Below are 24,755 nucleotides of genomic sequence, written 5' to 3'. Positions count from 1 at the left end.
TCCAGAGGTGAAAATGTTGAGGACGCTTTCCTTGAAGCTGCAAAGAAAATCTACCAGAATATTCAAGACGGAAGCCTGGACCTGAACGCGGCTGAATCAGGGGTCCAGCACAAGCCCTCCGCTCCACAAGGAGGCAGGCTAACCAGCGAACCACAACCTCAGAGGGAAGGCTGCGGCTGCTAATGACCAAGCAAAGCCCCGTCACCTTTCTTGCCCTTTGTCCTGTCTGTTGTGACGCCTGCCCTCTCATCATCCATCCCACCAGTCCATTCCTCATCTGCTTCTCCGCTCCTCTTCCTCACTGCACCAGTGGAACTGGAACACGGCTGCAGAGGGTCGGTACAGGGGCAGATAGCGACTCGGGCCTGACTGAGCTGGGATGTGGACTACATCTCTCCCCTCCTGCCTTTCTCCTGTCTTGTCAGTGTTTTGCTCCTTTTCTTAAGTTCAAACTGAGTTTGATGTTGACCCTTCACCCCGTGGCTTTCATTGCACCATTCAGTATAATTCCTTCCATCACATCATCACTGAAGCTCTTTACACAGGTTACTGACATTTCGATAAACCGTATATAACACAGCGTTTATGATACCCGTCATTGGTGACATTTGTACAAAATGAATTTCAATAATGTGCTGCACTTTTGTTTGGTTGAATGCCAGGCTGCATCTTGAAACCACCTGCACAGAGCCTAGTTTGGGTTCTAATACGTTTTCAAATATCTTTGGATTTTAATTCATTTTAGATATCACGATGTGGCAACATTTAGAAAGACTAAACGGCTTCACTGGTGATGATTTTTTGTTATTGTGCACACTACAGTGGGTGTTAATTTCAGAGGTTAAAAGGCTACTTTAAAAATATAATGCAGCTTTTAAAGATTGTTTGAAGTCATTACTTTCCCTCTCATAAGTCCAACCTAAGTCCGCCCCAAAGTCATATCGACTAAATTGGTCTTTACCAGCAGTTGTTTCATTGTTTGTTGCCTTATTCTTATTGTAAACTTTATTCATTATCTGCACTTCATTTCTATCTCACTAAATCAACTAAAAAGTGATTTTAGATATGATTAAATATAAATTTGTGAAGGGCAGCTCACATTTTCCCCTCAGTGTTTAGCTGCATGATCTTTACTCAGTCATGTCAGCTTGACTGTACATTTTAACAGTACATTATGGCACTATTCACGCTGCTTTTATCTGAACAGGTGATTTGGTGCCCTTTTGGCTGGTTGTTCCCTCTGCCTTGTATGAAACACCCAGCAGCATGTCCAGCCTCTCTAAAAGCAATGACATTGTCAAAATAGAATTATGCTTTGCTTCACCCCTTTAGTATTTTTTCTGTATCATAAGTGACTCCCTAAATACACTGCTGTATATATTGCTTATTAACTATTGGTGAAGACCTTGCTACTTGGAGTTTAGGAAAAATATTTGCCGACTTTGCCAAGATCTGTACAGTTAATGTGCTAGTGGGTTGCCTGTAATTCATGCTTGGGAAAATTGTGTAATATAGTTTCTATTAATGTATGTAAAAGGACAGACTCCCTCATAGCCCAACCTGCCTGGCCACTGCACACTACTGAACCTGTTTGAGGGAAGAAGGCTGGTGGTTTTTCAAATGTTTCTCTAGTCAGGGTGCAGCAGAGAATGGGGCACTTGGGGCATTTTATTTTTCCTGCTATTCTTCCACCTGGGAGGTTCCTACATCACTGTCTTAAGTTTTGGAGAGAGGGGATTGGTTTATTATAGTAGGAAGTGCGTGGGTTGGGTCTTCCTTTTTTCCTCGTTCCCACCTCTTTGCAGTCAATGACCACTTCCTGCTTTTGTCTGTCCACAAGTACAAAAGTACATATGTATAATTTTTTAAGAAGCTGTGCTAACATTTAAATGCGTTCTTGCGTGTACATGATTTTAAAATGTTGACTTTTTGATTTTAATGACAAAATATTCTAGACAGAAAAAATAAATTATACATAACCTGTCGCATGTGTTTCTTTGTAGCGTGCACATGAGAAAAGTGGCGTAATTTTCAAGTAACATTTGTTTTATTGCAACAAATTGCACTGATGCTTGAGGAGCAACCAAACATATTTACAAAGACATTTCTTTACATAAGTGAGGCAGCATACAAAGAGTGGTATGGCTGAAAAAGGAAAATTCAAGAGTTGGGCAAAAGCAGAATGTACCATGTTGAATCACTGCAGGTTAAGAATTAAGTAGAGTAACAACTACAGCACCGGTACCACACAATTATTCCTTAGATTACTTTTGGTCTGTAACTTTAAGCTCTTCATTGGACATGATCTTCTATGACAGATGATCAAACACCTTTGTCCAGCGTTTTCCTCTGAAGCTTTTATGCTGGGAAGAAAAGGTCACTGTTAAAGTGTGACTAAAAGAAAGCTCAGGTAAAGTGGCTGTTCAGTCGCTTAAGCAATATCATTTCAGTGATGATTGTTCTAAAACTCACTGCTCATTGCTTTAGGGACTGGCATGTAATGAAAGCTAAAACAAACTCAAAATATAAACAGACACCCTGGTCCCTCTCCACTCAGAAGATGTTTTTGGTAATAACACATTTATTGTGGAACACTGCCTTTACCCATGTGACACAGTTGACCTTTGACACCAGTTAACCAACACATCAAAAAGCAGGTATTAAAGGCACGTGTCAAGGCCTAGTGATCATGTCTGCAAATAGTGTTCTGGCACTTTTGGTAATTACCAAGATATCCATTCACCTTACAGTGTTCACTGTTAAATGGCAAATTGATGATTTAGCTTCTTAGACTTGATAGGCACAGAGTAGAATATTTCCTGTGATTTCTAACAGATATGGTTTTGTTTGAAGTGTTGGAGTAAAAAAATATCAGTATAAAACAAAACAAAAATAGGAGATTCAAAAAAAATATTGCCATCCTGGACCTTTATTGAGCCATAAAATACTGCAATGAAGCTTTAGGCTTTCAATATGACCTCTACAGTTACCACAGGCTTGAGAGTTTCAGAGCGTATTGTAGAAGCAAAGCTACACCTTAATTATTGCAGATGATCAGCCACATAGACCACTGTTCAAACACATGAGTCTTTAATGTTTTGTTTGTTGCGCTACCTCTGAACAATGTCACTGATCTCTTTGACAGAAGAGAGAAGTTTGCTGAAGTCCTGCTGTGCATTTGCACCCCCTGATGATGTTGGACAAATCTGCAGTTCACGAAGGCTGCTCTCCAGTTTGTTGATAGCCTCACGGAAAGAAAACTTGTTCCTCATCTGCTGAATGGAGTCTACATAGCTGATACAATATTTGGACAGGTTTTTGCCAGCCTCTAACACAGCACTGTGACTCCCTGTCTGCTCTGAGTTACGGCTAATGGCTATACGCAGTAACTCTGTGCCCTCTAGAACCATCTCTCGTGTCACAGCTGAATTAGGAGTGCGTTCTGCAGAGGAGCGAGGTGCAGTCTTGCGCAGGGATCGCCAGGTGTTCACCAAGGGGATAAAAGCAGTGGCTAAAGTCTGTTCTCCAGGGGAAATAAGTGAGGAGGAGAAGCCTCCAAGGCTCTGACTGGAAAGAGAGGATGTCACAGAATTAGAAGAGGAGGAGGTCTTCAATAGTTGCGGTTTTGTGCTGGAGCTTAGCTTCTTGGAGCCATCACTAATGGGAGAGCGGGGCTGCTCACTGCCAGATGTGTGTTGGGGTTCAGACACAGAGGGGACACCTTTGCCTTTCATGTCTGATGGAGAGGGCATGTCTTGTGTGGGACTGCGGGAGACTTTTTTGGGGTTGGTGGGTGGTGGAGGTGGAGCTGGTTTGGGTTTTTGAAACTTGTTTCTGCGGGCCCTGCACTCATCGCCAGCAGCTCCTAAAGCTGGAAACACATTCGGCTTAAGCAGCTCAGCATGGAGAGCACTGGTTTTAGAGTTCTCCGCTCCAGCCCCTGGTCTCCGGACCAGTTTAGGAGTTAAAGCCTGAGGACTGGACCCTGGACTGGGCGTCTTTTCAGTGTCTTTACAAAACTCTTCAGGTGCTTCCTCAGCCTTCTTAGGCAGGCGTGGTGGTGGCGTCAGAGTCCCTAGGCGAGGGGTAGCGTCCCCTTTTTGCTCACTTGCTCTTTTGAGGGGTAAAGCAGGCCTCACAGAAGAGTTTGAATGAGGGCTGCGATGACCAAGGTCTCGTGGAAGAGTCATTGATCTCCATTCAGAGCGGTCTGTGCCAACAGGAATGCTTGACGACCACAGAAAACGTTTAGAGTTTGTCAATTCCTCTTCATTAGGAGGTGTAGTGGCCATTTTGGACCCCGGCCCCAAGATTGTTGGGACATATTTCTTTCTAGGGAATGCAGGCCCGGGGTAGGTAGGGGCCCCATTGGTGATGCCCACTAATCCATTGTTTGTAAGACCTTGAAACTTTAAGGAGTCAAGGTTATGTGCATTGTCCTGAGTAGCACCGTTATTATCAGTGCTGTCTCGTAGATCTACCGTAAGCCCCCTGCGGTCTGGGTGAACATCCTCTCTGAAAGATGAGCTTCTTTTAGGCGGAGCTGGTGCATTCTTCTTCTTTTTCTTGATGAGGCTAAGAAAGCCACTGCTTCGGGTCTTATCTTTGTCCTTTGGCAATAAGCGGTCATCCTCATTTACATTATTGTCCAGGAAGGGGCGCTCTTTTCTGGGGAGCATAGGTGAGGATACAACTGCCTCTTGCTCCAAAAAATCTGAAATCAAGAGAGAAATGTTCAATTAAATATGCCACAGTAACATTAATGTTTTTAACAAGGGCAAAGAATTACAAACTCACCAGGATTTTCATCACGGTTGTCCATGTTTTTACGGAGAGTTCGTGTTTTTGTGGGCAGTTCTGGGGCCTGCTGGATGGAGCCCAATGTTACCTTCTTACCTTTTTTCTCCAGCTCTTTTTCAACCTCTGAAACACAATTTACAATGAATGCCTTGCGTCTATTTTACGATAGTAAAGGATTTAATTGTATTCATATAAATTCAATATAAATTGTACTGTACTGCAGCTAACCATCAGAGATGCTGGACTCCTGAAACATGGTTTCGAATGCTTGGTGAGCTTCAGCGAAAGTTGGTCGTTCAGATGGATTCCATCTCCAACCTGACAGACACAAGCGTTAATTAATTGACCTGAGGTGGTGTTGTTGCATCTGATGGCCAAATGTTGGTACTCACAGTCTCTCATTAGCTCATAGACTTTTTCAGGGCAGCCTTCTGGTCGGTCCATTCTGTAATCCTTCTCAAGCAGCTCATAGACTTGAGACAAGTCAATGCCGGGGTAAGGAGACATGCCATAGGTTGCAATTTCCCACAACAACACACCAAATGCTACAAAGATTATAGAAGTGAACATTTAAGAAAGGTATTTAGTCTCAGTTTTACACTTGAATTGTATTAAACTGTTCAAAGAAACTCACCCCACACATCAGACTTAATAGAGAACTTGTTATAAGCCAGACTTTCAGGTGCCGTCCACTTGATGGGGAACTTGGCGCCAGCATGAGCGGTGTATGTATCTCCAGTCATCAACCTGCTCAAACCAAAATCTGCCACCTTTACCAGATGATTTTCACCAACAAGACAGTTCCGAGCCGCCAAGTCTCTATAAAAAAAAAAGGAGCGGGCAAATGAAAAGTCAGCATGTATATATGTACGTACATAAAGACGTATATGAATATGTGTCGAGAGCAAACATAGCTGAACTAGCATCTACGTTGTCAAAAACTGTCAACTACAAGCCCGGTTTACAAACCGAACTCGCTGGGCTTACATTGAATTGTTCTAGTGTCTGTTTAGCATCAACTAAAGACCCACCTGTGAATGAAGTTCTTTTTTTCCAGGTACTCCATTGCTGATGAGATCTGTGTTGCCATGTGAAGCAGCACCACAGCGTTGACTTCCTCCCTGTTGCATTCTCTAAGATAGTCCAATAGATTCCCATGGGTCATGAACTCTGTTATTATGTAAAATGGCGGCTCTCTTGTGCATACACCTAAAAGCAAAACAAAAATAAGGAATCTGCCGAACATTTAATTGATGGATCCATTTTCTGCAAAAATCTTGACTAACCGAGAAGTTGCACCAAATTTGGATGTTTGATTTCCTTCATGACAGCGGCTTCTTTGAGAAACTCTTCTACTTCCATTGTGTCCTCCTGGTTTACAAGACATTACGCGTTACCATAGTGCAGTTTCACATATTTAGAACCAGAGGGTAGCATTGTCCATTTCAGAAATACAATCTCATTAGGTGTATAGTTCCCCCTGGGTCTTGAGCACTGTAAACCTGCAGATAAAACCCCAAAAGCTCAAAAAAAGAAAAGAAAAAACATTCATTACATTTATTCCGGTTTTTCGGATTTTATTTTTTTGTATTTATTGTCTAAGTTTGAGATATATTTCCCAAAAGAAAGAAGTATGTATGTTCCTTGTCTGACTGGGGGCTTATCTCCTGCTCTGTGGTAGGTCATTTCCAAAGTGTAGCCCCCAGTCCCTAGAGAACGCGCATCAAATGGGGCATAGAACTTAAAACGAACCAGGTTCCTACAGTGCGAAAAAGCCCTTATAATGTTTGTTTACCTTTAGAGTCTTGACAGCCACGGTGAGATTGTACTTCTTCCAAACCCCTTCGTACACCTCCCCGTATTGCCCCCCGCCCAGTTTGTGCTTCATGGTGATGTCGGTGCGTTCAATCTCCCATTTGTCATAGTTGGGAGAGACGCCGTAGATGGTGGGCTTGTTGCGCTTTGGGGCAGGGTAATGTAGCGTTGTTATAAGTCCATCTGCGACTGTGGAGTGGTGGTGGACCAGCTCTGCCAGTGTGTTGAATCGGCTCTCTGATGATACATACAGCTGCAAAGAGACCCGGAAATTAATGTAAATCTCCACCTCCAATAGTTTTGTAACATAAAAACAGCAGGAAGGACGATTTTAATCAAAAGTTAGTGGAATGATTTTTGCATTGTCCACGGGTACAAGAAATTGCATAAAAAGAAAATGCGTAGATTGATCCATTAGACAATTTGAAAGAGAGAAAAGTACATTTTTTGGTTTGTTTGGTCTTGTTTGGACAACACTATACAACACAACACTGTACAAAGCAACTGTTTCCTGTATTCATTCCTAAGAACACAGGATTTGAGGTCATCTTAAATTGCAGCAGTACCTCATACCAAACTCCTGACTTGTAACTCTCAGTGGGAGGATGGAAAACAATACCAGACAAGGAAGTGTGTGTGTGTGTGTGTGTGTGTGCGCATGTGTGTTGCATGCCACACTCCCTCAATCTGTGCTCTCTTCTCTTTTCATGTGTGTGCATGCATACTTGGCTGCATCTGTTGGTGCTTATGCATGTCTTAGCTTGGGTGTCGGCGTTTGAGTCTGGCCAGCCTCATGTCTGCTGCTGCTGCTGCTGCTGCTGCCCATTACTTCAAGTACAGCAGCAAGATAGATGCACTCTTGTCATAGCTGGCATGCCTGAAAACCAGCAGGCCTTTGCCTCACAGACCCAAGTGTAACATATAGTTCAACTGGCCTTAGGTATGGAGAGCATTTTAAGCAGAGACAGACAGTTGGCCGATATATAAGGCAAATATTTGCATTTTGAAGCCTCAGCATTGGCACATTTTTTTGTATGAGCTTACCACCTGACTTATGGGAACTTAATGTGACTTCACTGCTCTTTTAAAAAGGTTGGGGATGCAGTAAAAAAGAAAAAACATTGCAATTGCTATAATATGTTGTCTGATATAACTAGTACAAATTACCTCAGCGAGAGACAAGGGTATAAAGGGATATTTGTACACATTTGAGGTCCATTTACAACCACAGAGATATTAATTTTGTCAATATCGTCCATCCCCAGTTCATGGCACTCTCACGTCTTCAGTCATCAAGTGCTCAAATATAAACACCAATCAGGGTAAATTCATATCATGTCTGTTAACATTTCAGTGCATATTTTATGAAAGCAGAAGCGATACAAGGCAAATAACTATCTTTGTAAACTATTTAAAAGCTTTGGTTATCCAGTTTTCCCCACAAGTTACATTTTCAGTTGGCATTAGTTGTACACTGGGTTACCTCTCAATCAAACCGGGCAGAAGAATATTCTTCGTAGCCTGTTAAGACAAGAATTAAGGCACAGGATAGTTTCAAAAGAAGCCTGTACCTTGCCGTCAGACGCAGTGTTGATCCTGTAGTGGTAGACCCTTCCCTCGTATCGCAGCGAAATTGAACGCTGCCCGGGGCTGCTTTCACTTTCCCGCACCAAGAAGCTCCCGTTGATGCCGGAGCTGAGCAGATACTCTGCAGCGTTTCGTGAGACTGGACCGTGGTACCAGCTGTGCTTCTCCAGACTGTTGACTGGAGTGATGTAGTTTGATGGCACCCAGCCCTGGCCATTCTTGGTCTGAGCCTCGCACCACTCGCCATTGTGATTGTATCCCAGCACACGCAGCTTCTCTCCTGGTTAAAGATGCATAGCAAACACAGAGTGAAAATGTGGCAAAAAGCAGTTCAAGAAAGTAAGTCTTGGTCGCAATTTTACCACAATTATTGAACACTTCACTGTAAATTGCCTTCAGTGGCAACTGAACTTCCTCCTTCTGAGAGTTCACACTTCAGTGTCATTAAATCTTTCAGTGCGTGAACGTGAGGGAGGGGAATTCACCCTTACAGTGTAAAGGAGAGATTCTGCAAGTCTTTCCTTTCTGCTGCTGGGAGGCTGTACTAACACGAGTAATACACGAGTGGCGGTCATGTATCACACACCAGTGCAATACACTGTGGACACGACGTAGCCTGCTATTGATTGTTGTAGGAATACAATATTGTACATAGTCACTCATTGCATATTATTGCTTGCTGTTGCAACCATGAAAATGTCACCATTGTGGGACAAATAAAGGTCTGGTCTTAATCTGACAGCTAAATGTTTTTTATAAGCGATGCTAACCTGTGCAGGGTCACAATAGATCAGATGTTGATTCTAGATCCTCCAATACTGATCCGATTCCCCAATCAACCATGCATTGCAGACAGAAGACCTTCAACTCGGTAAATATGTGCATGTCATACCTCTTTTTAAAGCCCACAACCTACAGACTCCAGCTGTATACATAATAATCCATTGCAGTGTAAAACGCATCAGATAGTAATAGCATAAGCATCATTGGCCTGGGTACAACCTAAGGACACTTTTAACGCAGAGTCACATGCACACAGCACAAACATTGAACTTTGAGTAAGAATAATGATTGGATGATTGGGGACACTTGGTTTAATTACACGGAGTATTGGGTTGAAAACATCATTCTAGTTCTTTTGAGCACTGTACCATCTGAGTGTTTGCTGTTACAAAGTTACAATAAAGGGGCTTATAAATAATATAATCAGCCTATTATTAAGCAAACCTTTAGGTATTAAGTATTTTAGGAGCAAATTTTATTAAATCTTCAATTCCTTTCAATGAAAATTACCAGATATCGGTAGATATTGGGCATCAGCAGATACTCAAAGTCCAAGTATCAGTATCAGACCTGAAAAAGCTGGAACGGTGCATCTCTAATGAAAAGGTGATAAGACAAGAGGACATTGTGTGAATTTTCTTTTGAAGCCAATTTAATTCTTATCAAACTAAAAGTCAATGTAATTCTATAATAATAATAATAATAATAATAAAGCGTTTTACATTTGAAACATATCTCAAAGTGCAGCAGTCAGCAAAACAAACACGCACACACACACACACATGGAAAGATAGGAAGTAGTTTACCTTTAGTAATGCTGAGTGTGTTGTCACCGCTGGCCACAAAATCATAGAGTGCTACAAACAGGTTGGGGTCATTCTCACTGGGACCAGCCAAAAGGTTCTCTTTCGAGTTCCAGCGTGCTGCTTCGGTCAGACCCTGGCCTTCAAAGTCTGGTTTCTGTAGCGCTTCTTCAAAAAAAACACATCGGAAATACATTTATTTACCAAGAATGAACATCGAGGAAAAGTGAAACAATATGCAGCCAGGACAAGTGAGAGCATGAGAGATGTGTAGGCGTTTGTTTGGAATGCACAATTCTGGTGTGATGGTTTTCCCATTTGACTATTCCACATGTTGGATGAATCAGCAACGTGTCAACTCTAGCCTTTCTGTGTGTCATTTACATTCCTTCATTTCCCCTTCAATATCGCTGGCTCCCAGATGCTGCCATCAGCTGTTGGATTACTGCTCAAACCCAAACCATGTGACCAAAGCGCTACAATTGCCTCACATTTTCATTTCCTGGATTATCCCCGCTTAGTTTTCATTTTTGCAGAAGCCTTAACAACCATGAGAATCTACCAAAGCAAGGAATTTCCCCGTCACTTAATTGGTACAGGTAAGAAGAGCAAATTCAAAACATCTCAACCTGAATGTATTGTAATGACAGACGATTCCCTCAATTTTAAGATAAGATAAGATATTCCTTTATTGTCCCACATGGGGAAATTTCATTGGTGCAACGCAGGTAGATACAGAGGTAGATACAGAAGAACAGATCACTTATAGAAAGTCTGAAAAACACTTTCAGTAGAAGATCTCCTATAAATAAATAAAAACTCCCATAGACAAATAAATAAATAAATAAATACCATTGCATGTGATCCCGACAGTAACTGCACATGAATATGTGTCACGACAGCACATAGATTGCACATGAATTTCACAGTAATTGCACATACGACAGAATTGCACATCAGTATTAGGTTAGGTCAGTATTGCGCCGGGATAACGTGACGATCTCCGGGTAAGACGACTGTTCTCTGCAGTTTCATAAGTTCCTCCTTTGTGGAAACGCGGTACGGCGCCGGCCGGGGGGCGGGGCCGGAGCCGGGGGGCGGGGCCGGAGCCGGGGGGCGGGGCCGGAGCCGGGGGGCGGGGCCGGAGCCGGGGGACTCAGAGCCAAGGCACATCGCAACGACACGACGAAAACACTCAATCCAGCCGAATAAAGTCAAAACAAGTTAATTTAAAGCGATTCCAGTGCGTGTCCCGATCGTTCGTGAAGTTCCTCTTTCATATAAACGTGTATATAAACGTGTACCGACGACACGCCGTACTTTAGCGCGGCCGGAGGGCGCGGGGGGGGGGGGGGGGGGGGGGGCTGGTGGGCTCGCTCGGAGCTAGCTCACGTCACAACAACACAACGAACGCAACGAAAAACGCTCAAATCCAGCCGAAAAAAGTCAAAAACAGTTGAATTAAAAAACTATTCCAGCGCGTGTCCCTATCGTACAGTAAAATAGAAAAAATATTTTTTTTCAATTCAACACCTTTAATTAAACCTTCTTGTAAATTTATGATCATATAATCCCAGACTGCTACGGACATTTGGTCAGAACATCAAACTTTAAATCTAGATCTTTCATTGTGACATAATCCTAACAATGCAATAATCAGCCAATCCGAAAACATTCTTCTTTTTTAAGATTAAATCGTTTCATCCTCGTCAAACTTAGTTAAACAACTGTTTTGAGCCTAAATTTAAACACTGTCAGATTAAAGGCCTGTGTCACATCTTAAGACTGTAGCTGCTTAAACTGAAAAGCTACTTCCTCATGTTTATTATTCTTCAAGTCGTGCACCGTTTTTCATCAGGTTTCTACAGGGAACCCATGGTATTGTAATTTGAGAGGTTTTTTATGATTCCAATCCTATCACAAACAGCCACCTTCGCAGTATTCCGCCATATTGTTCAATTCCCATTTCCAAAGACTTGAAACACTGTTGGTTTACCTTGAAATGTAGTAAAAATAAGCGTTAACTAATGAATTGGCATCAAAAGATAAACAAACGGTTTCGTGAATGGGACAAGATCTCGTTTTCCAAGATCTCGATAGATCAAAAGGCAACATTTTTAAATTTGACAGAAATCTGCAACCAATAAAGATTAGGTTACATGAAACAGCAGAAGAGTGGGTGCTATGAACCCAATGTTTTACTGAAAATGGTACCAAAGAAATATATTATGATATAAAAAAGTGCAATAAATACAAAAGATATGAACACCATGTATTCCCGTCTTTTTCCTTGTTCTCGTGGACCCTCTTGTCACGGCTCTAATTTAAGCTGCAGCTGTGAGTCGAAGCAAGACTGCGTTTTCCTCGAGTCTGAAGCATCCCGTAGGCACTCAGGCCATGCCACACGTGTCCACTTTACAGGGCTGAAATACCACAGTGCTTTGTGAGGAGGTGACAGCACACTGACACACACAGACACACAGACACACAGACACACACACACAACACGTCCTGAAAGAAAAATAAAGTGGAGTCACGGGGAAAGCCAAAAACTGCAGAGGTAAACAGCATTAGGGGGGAAAAAAGACCCGTTATCGCTTCAACTTTAGCCATTCCCCCTGGGCTTTGCAGCGGGAGAAACGACGTCATGTCCTGGATCTGTTACTCAACAACCCTCAATATGATTAAAAACTAACTGGAGTGGACAAGACTTCATGACAGCGAAACTACACAATGATGCACTGCAATCACTGGATAACATTTATAAATAATGAATACAGGATTAGAAGTGGCGATACAGACCAATTCAATTTTGAGTGTCCAGTTGAAGATATTGAGAAGATATTGAGAATAATGTGCCTGTACACGTCTTGAACAACGTCTTTTGTTTTTCAAGACATTTCCCACCTGTACCATACTTATGTAAAAATGTAATGTACAAAGGAATCCTTTATGTTGTTATCAACTCAGTGGGTGGCCTTTCTCAAGCTATGCAGTAAAAAATAATTTCCCCCAAAAATCTAAAAAGTACGTAAGTATGTGAAATAAAACAAAATTACGCATTAACCTCAACAAACAGAACTGCCCTCAAACTAATGAAGTCAGACTTAAAAAGGCTTGATTTGGGGTGGAACATTTCAACATGTGATCTTCTTCCCCTTCAACATATGGTCTGAAAATTAGAGGCTCTACATCACTGTCATTACTTCAGTGCAGCGCGTACCAGAACTATTGAGACTATAAATCATTTGCTTGTGCAAGATAACTACATAAAGAATCTACGTTATCATATAAACAAAGGGAAATTAGCATCCACTAATAGTCTTTTTCAAAACCCACACATTTGAGCTTAAAGCGGCCAACATTGTAAACTCTTTCCTTATAGACAAGAGTTAAGTGGGACAGCGCCTGGATTCATATTCCCTTGTATTCTCCTCTGTCTCTCTTTCCAGTTCTTTCCTCTGCTGCTAGCCAGTGTGTCTGGCCCCTCACCCTCCCCCTATCCATTTTCAACTTTCCACAGCACACAAGTCATTGTTTAGACTTCAGACAACCTGAAAGTTAACACTTCCAAGCATCAATCATAACCATTTTCACTGTATATATATGTGTATTTTGTTTACAAGGAGTACATGGACAGTTTGTGACATAAAAGTTGAAATACTTTACCTTCCAAATAACAGCTGGAGGAAGACGAGAGGCCTTTCTTAGATTTACACCCCACCAATTTCAGACATATCTCCAACATTTTCATTTGCCTACTTGATCTTTCCGCGTTAATTTTTTCCAAATCAGATATACAGAAAATAAAAACGAAAAGGGAAAAAATGTCCTTACTAATATATGTTCAACTGAAAATAAATTCGGCTGAAAAATGTTCTCGTCTTTATCCAGTTGCTGCCGATCCTTCTTTCAACATGACTCTGAAACAAAAAAACAGGCGCCACAGTCCGGGAAGAGTCTACCAACTTTTTCTTCCAAGCGTCTCCATGTTTTCCATGCCTTTTGTCTTCGATAAAATCCTTCTTTACAATACAGACCGACCCATGAGCTTCGTATTGGCTTCCAGAAGTCCGCAGTGTTGCAAAGGTGTCAGTTGAGCGGGCATCTGGGTGGTTCGAACAGGGCCATTCCTCTCTCATGCGCCGGGAAGAGTTTAGCGGAGGAACTAGGGCTGACTCGTGCTGCCAACAAAGGGCCTCTTTCAGGATCGGCTTGCTGCACTCAGTGACATCAGCTTGGCCCTCCCACCTTCAACAGCTCGCACAACCAGGGCCAAAAGAATGCAAACAAACTACACCAGCGCCCAGACGTGAGGCCAACATGACGTCCTTCAAAAATACTGGGTTAGAGTTGTTTCAGCAGAGATTATAACTTATTTATCTAAATCAACTCATGAGCTACTTCAAGACTATTAGGCTCTTCAAGCTTCTTCGTGCAGTGCTCTCCGCTTGTGAACAATCAGTGCGTGAATGTTCAACGTCTAAAGACTTAAAAACGTTATTGATCCACAAGGGGTTACTTGGACACAATAGCTCACAAACAGCAAAATATGAAATTAATTAGCTTGAAAACAAGTACAATTCTATTCTGTGGTTCAATTAAAGTTAAGGAGCATACAAGTTAAGGGCTCACAAAATAATGAACATTGTCAAATATAGATGCAGAAATCAAGGACAAATTTAAATTTTACATGGTTTAAGTGTGTAAGTAAGTGGGTACTTCAAAATAATATTACTAATATTAAAGTCGTGGCCCAAGAAAGAGTACGGTAAAAGTGTTTGGAAAGAAATGTCTGGATGTAACATTGAACTTATAATTTCAAGATAATGTATTTGGAAGGACAAAACAAATGATGCACATAATCTGTAATTTTCAAAGGATAGACACAAAAATAAGATGTATATATATATATATGAATTTTTAATAATGTAATATTGTCAACATACAGCTTGTCAGTTATAGATTGCTAACCTTATTCTGCTATAAAACCCACCAGTTACATCGAGCGACGCTGCATCGTTCATTGAGGTCACCAGAGTCAGGCCTGAAGCCACAAACTACAATTTGTAGGTAGAAATGACAGGTTGTGGATTGAAGTGAGTGCATCATGTGGTGTGTGTTGGACTCGAGATATAGGAGGGTGATTAAAGTGTGGCCGGAAGCAGACTGATGATGCTCTCTCAAAAGAGCAGGAGGGGCCGTCGCTGACTGAATTTCAGTCAAATTAAAATGTTTTGTTCTTTATGGTCAAATTTTTAACACGAGAAAAAGCAGAGTCAGTGCTTCTCATAGATTTCATTGAAACCGCATATACGTCTACTCATTTTATATCTGTGAGGTGTTTCCTCATCAGGAATTATGTTTGCACTCCATCTACTGGCAACGGAGGGAATTGCTATGGGTCCTAATGCAGTAACGCATTTGTAATGAACGCGATTTCATGGCAAAAGTGCTCAGAACGAGGCTGGCGATGATTTATGGACCTAAACCAGCATAGAATCTCGGAGTGCTACCTATGAAGTCACAAATCTGGTAAATTGGGAACTCAGTGTTTTCGTGAGGCTCAGAGGGAGAGGACTAAACTTATACTTCCTCAAACAATCATGAACTGAGCATTCCTTTATCTTCCTTTTGTGATCTAATCTTTTTGCAGTCAGTTTTGATTTTTATAGTTACTTTTATGTTTATGGGCAGCACATTTTGATTTCGTAAGTTCAATGTACAGTCAAACTTGGTGAGAATTCACTGTAAAAGCATAATTTCATCATGACTGTCACTAAACAATGGCCGAGTGGTTAAGGCAGCAGCGACAATTTGCGGAACGTTCGTCACCCCCGTTTCACGCTAAAACACATGCGTTGTTTAAAATTCCGTTTTTTGGAAGTGCACTGAGCCGACCAGCAGCATCACGACAGCAGGGATGCCGTCGCTAACATTTGTGTTCTTCTGTTGCACCACTCTCAACAGCAATTATGAAGACGCTGAGACTCATTAACTCACCAGAGTCAGGACGGGGGAAGAGAAGAGCGCTCATAAAAATGCATAGAGAAAAAGGTTGCAGATGGAGCAACATGAAGCACATTGTTTGAGAGTGAGCTCATGGGGGAATCATTGGCGTTTTATAATCCTGCAGAGTATGTTTGCAGTTAGCTGACGTATGTCCCCCCACGGCACGCATCGTGGCGCCGTTTGCTTTGCTAGTCGTTTTTTCCCCCTCATTTTTAAGCAGAGAACAAGTTGTATATCTATTGTTTGAACTCCACTTGGGAAATATACAAAACATGCAGTGGTGACTCAACTCCCTACTCATGTCTACAAATCTAAACATTTAATCTTAATGGTTTCAATCAGAGCAGGTTTATTTTAAGTGGTTGGAGTAAAAAAGGCAGAATCTTTCCTAGGCAAGCTTAGAGTTGGCATGATGGCAGAGCAGCTATGGCTTCAGCCTCACAGCAACAAGGTCCGGGTTATTTATGTGTGGGGTCACCATGTTCCCGCCGTGTCAGCGTAGGTTTTCCCTGCCACTTTATTTATTAATTTGGTTTATTTAACATGAACATGAATCAACATTCAGCCAGAGATTTGTCATCGTAGACCCCGCACAGATGGTAAAATGGTCACACTTAAACACAACAATAAGAGTGATACAAAAATGCAATTATGGCTGGGGCCAGGACCCCCGGAAATGAGATTTCAACTTTCAATAGGACCATAGATAACGGAGGAACAATAAATGCGTAATGATAACCTTCAGAAACATTCCCTTGAGTATTTGAAGGACCTACTTTCCCGTATTTTTTCATGATGGAATTGCATTTTGTGTGCGCATTTTACAGATGCTCTCAGTCTGATGTGATTAGAGGTGATCTGTTCAGCTCTCTTTCTGCTCAGCCACACAACTGGGTTCACAGCAGACCGGGCAGAGTGGTCTGCATATAAACCCCGACACTTTTGAACAGAACTAGGACCCATTTTCCCATGAAGACAGACATTCTGACAAACCAAAATTGACAGAATATTATAGGCTTAAAGTGTAATTCGGTAAAACGGGCAACACAAAAGACATTTGCTTGCATAAAAATCACAAACTTTTCACTCCTAGTCATTATTTTACAAGCCTTGTGAACATATGAAAAATCAACAACAGATCCACATCTTAAGTCGGCAAAACAAAGTTACAGGGCCATTTTGAACAATAACCCGATGACATCAGTGAGTGAAAATGTAACACTTAAAGATACAAGATAATCCACAAATCTAGCATGCCATACATTTTTGGGGGGCATTTGAAAAATTGTAAAATGTCACAGACCGTGACTCGGCAACGCAAACCAGGTGCCTGAGAAAAACAACACAATGCCTCTACTGACTGAGACCACTAATCTAAAAATCTGGGCAAAATGGTAGAGTAATTGTATTAATACACGTTTGGAGAATAAAATAGGAAAACAGGCATGCAGGTCAAATTCACACAGCCATCCATCATGTGTCATAGATAAGCTGTAAGACTCGTAAGTGGGAACCAGCCCTGTAATGTTTTTGCAGTACATGGTAAGACTGGGAGATGGGAATGCTTTTCTAGTGCAAAATAAAATAACTACCTGTACTACCTTTCCCCATTCAACAGCTTTTGCTATTACAACGTAGGAATGGTGCCTTTCTAAATCCTTCAAAATCAGGAAGGAATCCTTACGCCTGAAACTCATGCTAAAGCACAATATTTTAAATAATGTACTATTTTTACGAGCATTTTAGTTTTGAGCATGTGGGTGTAGCAAAAGCCTGAAAGAGAAAGTAAAACATACAAACTAGGTTCTTCCTATAATTCTGGTATGTGTGTTTCATTTATTTTCATCATGACAAAACACAACATAATGTGTCCAGGCAGAGAGCCTCATGGTATTCACATAAACTTAAATGTCTTTAGGATGTGCTTTCCCAGAGAAAGGCCTAAAGACAAACTCTTGCCAAAAGAGAAACCGACTAATATAAAAGTAAAAAGACTATAAGGCCTCAGCTCAAGTCTTTCTTTGTGTCTAAGTGGAACCAGATGCAGCACACACTGCAGCCCCCCTCTTATAGAGCTGGAAGTCAACACTACGTCAAGGGACAACCGTATATCAACACAGTGTGCGACTCCCATATACAGAGGTCACTGAAATTACTGGAAATGGTTTGGATTGGAAATATATGGAGGAGGATCAATGAGGATGCAACGTTTCACGTATCTGCTGCCAAACTTACTGTCAAAGACAATAGTCACTAGTTTAAGACAGTGACTTCAACTTCAACAATCGTGATCAGGGTTCATTTATCATGCCATGTCATGTATAAATGATAGAGGCCCACTAAATGAGCAGCGACAAAGTTGTACATGAGTACGGAGGCAGTCTGTCTGCTGACAAAACAACAGCTGTGTCTGTCTGAGGTTGCTGCACATTCTGGGGAAGTGTTTTTCTGTGTTGGCGAAGGAGCTCGACAGTCGGAGAGAGCCCTCAGACCACATTCTTGACTTCTAGATCTTCAAACTTGTCATTAAAATAAGAACTATAGAAACATAGCAGGGCAACAACTGGTGTGTGTTTAGGTTTGTCCTCCAGATAGAAAGAGAAAGAAACAAAGACAAAATTCAAGACGTGAGTCAAATGGCACAGCCCTATTGTTTAAGCCAGTTCTTGTGTATTCTAGGCAATAATGCTATCAGAGATTAAGCCTAAAATATATCCAACAAGACTAAAACTGTCCTAAAGAAAGTACCTGGAAAGCTATCATCTGCATATTTACATTAGTTTAAATGTTCATTAATATGCATCGTTTCCCTTTTCCCTTAAATAAATAAATAAATAAAACACACAAAATAAACAAATTACATGATATTCTGATCCAAGACAAGTTGCCCGAGCAATAAACTTTTAATTTGAATGGTTTAAATCAGAGCAGGTTTACTTGAAGTGTTCGATATAAAAAGCAACAACACAAAGTACCAGTCCACATATGCTGGAGCATTACAGGTACCAACTATACACACTAAAGTACACATATTAGCCATCTATACGGATGAATTGATATAATGGCCAACAGTTACTTCAACAACACCATTGAATGTTATACAAAAATTGAAGAAGTGTTAGACCAATGTTATGTAAAAATAACAGAAAGACTGAGCATGACCGCGGAGATAATATAATAGATCCATGGTGGAGGATGACCAGGGTGAGTGACAGCTGCCCGTCACTGGAGCCTCTGCATAAATGCACACAAACACTAGTGTCAAGGCAGTGAGGACCCCCTCCTCCAGCCATCTTCATGACCCCTGAGGATCATGGGAGATTTGGTGTCTGGACTATAGATTTCCAATGTTCCAACAAGGGCTGGGCAATATGGGAAAAAGATCCACAATTCATTATATTCTTTAATTCCACTTATTTTTTTCTTACAATAAAACATTAATAAGATCAATTAATTAATTTTATGAATGAGACAGTTAGTTTATTTTATTCAGCGGAATTTAACACAAAAAATATTCAATTCCATTTCGGCAAAAGCCTCGACTTTACATGCATTTACTGACAAAAAGAAACAACTACAGAACAAATCAACATCCAACCTGCAAGATGTAAGCGGCTGCTGCAGCAGTCAGCGAGTGTCGCAGAGGAGGCAGAGGAGGCAGCACATATGCTCAAGAAAATAAAACACACTTCAGAATAGCAAGATAGAGATAGTATTCTTTCTTTTGGCTTGTAGTAAATCACAAAGGAGATAACCATTGCATCACAAAATTACACTTCAAAGCATAGGTCTGTACCCTAAACTATGTTTTTACTCAAACATAATAAATCACATTTTTGGACTTCTCGATAAAATGACCAAAGTATATCTTTGACAATTAGAAATTATTGCTAAATCTCAAACTTTACTTTAAACTGACTTTAAACTGTTAATTGTCACATCCCCATCTTTTTCTCTCTACTTCTTCTGTCTTGTTCATTTTATCTGTATATTAATGTGTATTGTACGTGTTGTCCCCCCCTGTCTGTAAATACCCCCCCCCTTTTTTTATATATGTTCAGCGTCTTTGGGTCACTGAAAAGCGCTATATAAATAAAAGTTATTATTATTTTATTATTATTGTAGGTAGCTGCAGTTTCATCCCAACCATAGTTGAGGATAAATTATCAAATAATCAACAAACAAATGTATAAATAAGCAACAAACCATGGGAAGCTCCCAACATTGTCTATTGAAAGATGCATACAAAGTGTGTCATACAAAATGTGTTCATCAACCCCGCGTTTGACCACAGGTTGGCACTGTTCTGTCTATTGTGCAAACAGTCACTTGGATGTAGTTGCAGACAACTTGAGTCTTGATGGAGAACGAATGAGCTGCCCAAACTCATGTTGGACCCCCAGATGTTATTTGACTAAAGGTTAAAATAAATAGGATCTTGTCTGTGGAAGCATTTTGCCATTTTCATTCCATTTCTATATCTTGACAAACACAAACATATTCAAGGCTAACATTTGAGCAATTTGTCCCAGTTTTCCTTAAAGGTCCTGGAACAAACTTTTCTGAAGGTGGGTCTCCGTGGAGACGTCATTGCTTTGCCAGGATTTTTCCACAGAATTGCATTAAACTGCTCCATCTTGCATTTAACAAGATATAAAGGTATGACACATCACGCCTCTAACCACAACAAGCTGTAGAAAAAAATTATGATAATCTTGCATTTATTTAATTAGAGTAATTTTAATTGCTCTGACATATCTTGAAAAACATGTTGCCACTATTAACTTTTAACGCCGCCTGCTTGACTGAAGTTACATAGGGATGTCACGATTATTCGGTTAATCGCAATTATTTAGGTCACAATATGAGTCGTAAGAAGAAGAAAAAAAGATAATTGTGACTATTTTTTAAGCAAAATTACTGTAAGTGGTTTTAATTCTCTAGTTGAAAAACACACAAAAGTATTTTATCCTGCTGTTTTTTAAAATTTGTTTTGTCATTCAAACAGTTCAATTTAATAACACTGTTCAAACTTGGGAAATAATACAGTGTTAAATGAGATTTCACAGTCGCAGTAATAATCATGCATTCCCATTACATAGTGCAGCTCTGGCAGTTTATGAATCACTCAAATCAGATTCTTAAGACTTTTATGACTTGTTAGTTACATGCATTTTCTTTGCATTAACAGTTTTTAGACTTGTTGGGAGCAACAGTAAGATAATCTATATTACACTTTACATATACAAAGTTAACAGTGTGTGGCATGCCATGCTTTCAAGCCAGTCATAGCTCCACAACACAGCAGAGGATGCCACAGTGGAGACAGGTCTGAGCTTGCCCTCAGTCAGTCGCTCTTCCAGGCAGCTGCATGCAAAGGTCTAGCTAGACCTGCCTGTTTAAAACAGTATGGTGCAGGCCAACTCTGTGTTAGTATCTGGAGCTTAAAAAGCATAGCAAAAACATAACTTCAGTTGTGTTGTTGATAGTTACTGCACTTCTTCAGCACAATGGCTGCACTCTGTTTCTGGTTATAGCTTCCTCTGATGAGCAGACCCATTTTCTGCACTTTTCTGCAGTTTTTCTATACTTCATTGTCCTGTCCTAGTCTGACCAGCCAAGACTACACACTTTTCCTATTCTGCATCAACTTGTATCTCTCCAAGGTCCAAGGGTCGAGATTGACAGGTGGGTAAACCAATCAGAGAAACGCATGGTTCATTCATCTCAAAACATCGCCCATCAGTTTACTCTGTAGAAAGAATTAGTCCGCCATCTATAACAAGTTATAAAAGGCAATGAAGCTCATTTGAAAAGGCCATTTTCAGGAATGCACAGCTATATCAGCACAGTATTGATACCGGGCGATATTCACGTCATTGAGTAATATTGGTATCAGCCAAAAAGCACCAATATCAGTCCACCGATATGAAGCTCCGGTAATGAAAGTCAACTCTGCCATCCATTCAGAAACAGGAAGAAAACAAGAAAGAAAACAGCTTCGTGGATAGAGGCTTTCTGCTGCTTTTTACTAACAGAATAGACTGTAAACTTTAATCCAGTCCTTATTCTGAGGCAAAAGACCCTAAAATATGATAGTTAAAGACTTTTAAAAGCTCTAGAAAAGTTTAGTCTGAAATAATAATAATAATAATAATAATAATAATAATAATAATAATAATAATAATAATAATACAGTAGTAGATAATAATCTACATAAAACAGGACATTCACAGAATGGAATAGTGTGAAATTTTACTCTAATAAAGAACAATCATGTGTGTTCCAACAATAACTTTAAAATAATAATTTAAAAATAGATTTGATCCATAATTGAGAAAGAACGTAAATATAATTGAATTTGTTTATTGCAATATTTACTTTGAATGGTTTGAAAATATCAGCCCAATTGGCCAAAGCTTTTACAATAATATCGGTATCGGTCTGAAATTCCCATTTGTGATGGTTCACCGATTTCAATCTGTAGCATGTCAAAGATTGTAGATTTAATGAGTAAATAAATCGCAAGTCTAAAATCCACAAGCTTTATGTGGTCTCAGCTCTGGTCTGCTAGTGTTGGGTAATTTGTAGTTTAAAACATGTTTTGCATATCAGATGTAATTTGTCTGTGTGTGTTGCCGTAGGCCCCATGTCCGGTTAATATTAGGCATTAGGTCTATAATAGTTGAAGTTTACAACTTTTGTAACGTTGCACTCAGGTAATTGTTGACTTTGGCGCTCTTTTAGCAGAATGACTGGCGTTTAGGGAACTGTGGATGGAGTCACGTGAAGGGCATCGTGGTGGAGCTCGTGGGGTTGGATCTGGAAGGAGGACTAAAGACTAGATGCCTCACAGACAAACATGAAAAAGGGAGGGGAAATAACAAAAGAGAGTACTGAGGAAGGGCGCGGACATCTGATTCACATATGGATTCAGCAGATCTAACATTTATGGTCATCACATCAAATTTGGGAAACTTTTCAGAAATGATAATTGCAATCAACTAGGTCTTGAATAGTTGCAAGAAAAGTATTTACATTGAACCCTCAATTATATAAAAATACTGTAGTGTATTTTAAACACAAATATTCAACCATAAAGCAGAAATTGTGCTGAATGTACTTGTAATAACAATGTGGGAATATATATATATACGTTGTTAATATTTTGGTTGGGTAATATACATCCACGCCCTTCCAAAAGAAGACCTCAACGACAATTTGCCCTCAACAAAACAATTAACCTAAACTACCGAAATTTGGGTTGGTCTTTTTCTACTTCTAATCAAATGATCACAAAGGTCACATCACAACTGCTTTGGCATGTGATACTTACATTTGCCTTTTGCAGGCCAACATTGAACCAGAGAAGAGGAATTACTATACCACTTTTGTGCATGCATGAGTTTAGTTCTGGAGTACAGGGAGCAGCATAGCTCATTTGTGCAATAAAAACAAAAAGCTTGGTAATAGGTATGGTCATTTCACCTCATATTAAAACACACTGTACCAAACTAAAGATGTACAACTTGTAGAGCATTTGTTATACTACAAAATACAAACAATGTATGTGCATCTTCGTCTTTTTTTCAAAAATAACTTTTATATACAATTTGAAATCTAATTTTTCACTGTAGTGTTGTAAGCTAGAGAGTACACTTGATACATGTTCTAAGTCTTACCATGTACTGCAAAAACATTACAGGGCTGGTTCCCATGACGTGATGACTCCTTCTTTCCACCTTTGATGAAAGCTGGCAGACTGGGTCTCCTCTGGTCCCCTGCAAATTTTCCCGGCTGCTGCCCCATAAGGGCAGAATGCCAGGCCGCAGCCGGGACTCTCCAAGCTGGACAGCGCTGTTTAATGCCCAAAAAGTGGGTGTTTTGGCAGAGAAAAACAGAAGAAAAAGGTCCAGCCCGTCTTCAACACAGCGTGGCAGATCCGTTGGACTCAATTATAATTTTGTAATAAAGTTATTCATTCATTGAAATATCTTGAATGATGTGTTATCAAAGGTCACAAAATGGATCTTCAGTTACATCTATGGGAAGAAAAACAGAAAACAAAAATAATAAATCAGACTTGCATCATGAATGTGTATATATTAAATCACTGTATTCATTGGGCTGTGTCTTAATCTATGTAACATACAAATACTTATAGACTATATGCCTTGTATACAACTTTATTTTGTAGTAATGTTTACATTATGTCATGTGTACAGTTCAAAAACCAAAAGTCACGACTAAAGTGAGACCACAGAACTGTGGTGGATGCTGCGTTTAAGAGCAAAGCCACAGTCAAGTCATCTTTAGCGCATTGCTATTTGATCGTCCCAACTTTTTTTTTAACAACTTTAAACTACTATTTTGACATGTGAAAGTAATAAGCAGCATGTGCACGGACGTAGTAACATCTCTCGTAGTTGGTTAAAACATCAGTGCCAGTAAGAAGCGTGTTTTACCTTTAAATCGTGGACATAGTTGGTTAGCAGCCGACCTCAAGCTAATGCTTAAAGTAGCCATGGAGCTAACCCTTCACTGAGCAGACAACTGTCGGTTTACTCGTCACAATCAGAGTCGTGGATTCACTCCATCAAGTGCAGTGGACACTTCAAGCACGATTCCCCTTCACTTGTTGCACGGACGGTACGAACTCTTGAAAAAGAAAAGCTTCTTCAAACTTCCGCGTCAACTGTTGCGGAGTTTCCTCCCTGGTGGTACCCGAGGACAGACACTTCAATCAAGAAGGCGCAGAGACATTTAAGAAAGTCCGCTAACAAAACCCCCGTGACTTCGCCACTCCTCTCTTTACTCCGGACACGGTCGCCTCGCGGTTCTTTGCCAGCGCATGACATTTCGTGTGTAATCATTTCTCTGGCGTGGAACTCTCAATCATAAACTTAGCCCCAAAACTCACTAGATATTCGCTGAGGCCGCCATACTTCCATACGC

At 40.5% G+C, this 24,755-nt stretch overlaps 2 protein-coding genes across 3 annotated transcripts in view; one reads left to right on the top strand and one right to left on the bottom strand.

Moving 5' to 3' along the window:
* Positions 1–1,984, top strand: part of rab14l (RAB14, member RAS oncogene family, like) — a 9,890-nt gene extending 7,906 nt beyond the window's left edge. Inside the window, exon 8 of the mRNA XM_072453079.1 lies at positions 6–1,984. Coding sequence (XP_072309180.1) covers positions 6–183 — 178 coding nt within the window. The 3' untranslated portion in view covers positions 184–1,984. The remainder of the gene's footprint in view (positions 1–5) is intronic.
* abl1 (c-abl oncogene 1, non-receptor tyrosine kinase) lies at positions 1,795–24,755 on the bottom strand. Of its 2 annotated transcripts, XM_072453077.1 has the most exons (12): positions 24,266–24,755; positions 23,483–23,842; positions 9,792–9,956; positions 8,187–8,482; positions 6,596–6,868; positions 6,087–6,171; positions 5,832–6,009; positions 5,435–5,619; positions 5,193–5,345; positions 5,029–5,118; positions 4,798–4,923; positions 1,795–4,714 (listed from the first exon to the last, which is right to left on the bottom strand). In XM_072453077.1, exons 2-12 carry the CDS (start codon positions 23,607–23,609, stop codon positions 3,111–3,113), a joined length of 3,282 nt encoding a protein of 1,093 aa, XP_072309178.1. In that variant the 5' UTR covers positions 23,610–23,842; positions 24,266–24,755; the 3' UTR covers positions 1,795–3,110. The 2 variants fall into 2 exon arrangements, with proteins under 2 accessions (XP_072309178.1, XP_072309179.1); XM_072453078.1 differs by lacking the exons at positions 23,483–23,842; positions 24,266–24,755 and adding an exon at positions 13,458–13,999.

This window comes from Eucyclogobius newberryi, unplaced genomic scaffold (assembly GCF_026437365.1).
Source record: "Eucyclogobius newberryi isolate DKJ021-1_F unplaced genomic scaffold, fEucNew1.0.hap1 SCAF_2, whole genome shotgun sequence".
Taxonomy (NCBI): domain Eukaryota; kingdom Metazoa; phylum Chordata; class Actinopteri; order Gobiiformes; family Gobiidae; genus Eucyclogobius; species Eucyclogobius newberryi.
Note: the sequence above shows the minus strand (reverse complement) of the source record. Positions and strands in the feature narration are given on the sequence as shown.

Coding starts and splice junctions, on each gene's coding strand:
- abl1 (XM_072453077.1), bottom strand. CDS start 23,609: ATGGGGCAGCAGCCGGGAAAATTTGCAGGGGACCAGAGGAGACCCAGT. Junction 8,483..9,791: donor CACACTCAGCATTACTAAAG/GTAAACTACTTC, acceptor ATCTTTAACCAG/GAGAGAAGCTGCGTGTGCTG. Junction 5,119..5,192: donor CTATGAGCTAATGAGAGACT/GTGAGTACCAAC, acceptor TGTGTCTGTCAG/GTTGGAGATGGAATCCATCT.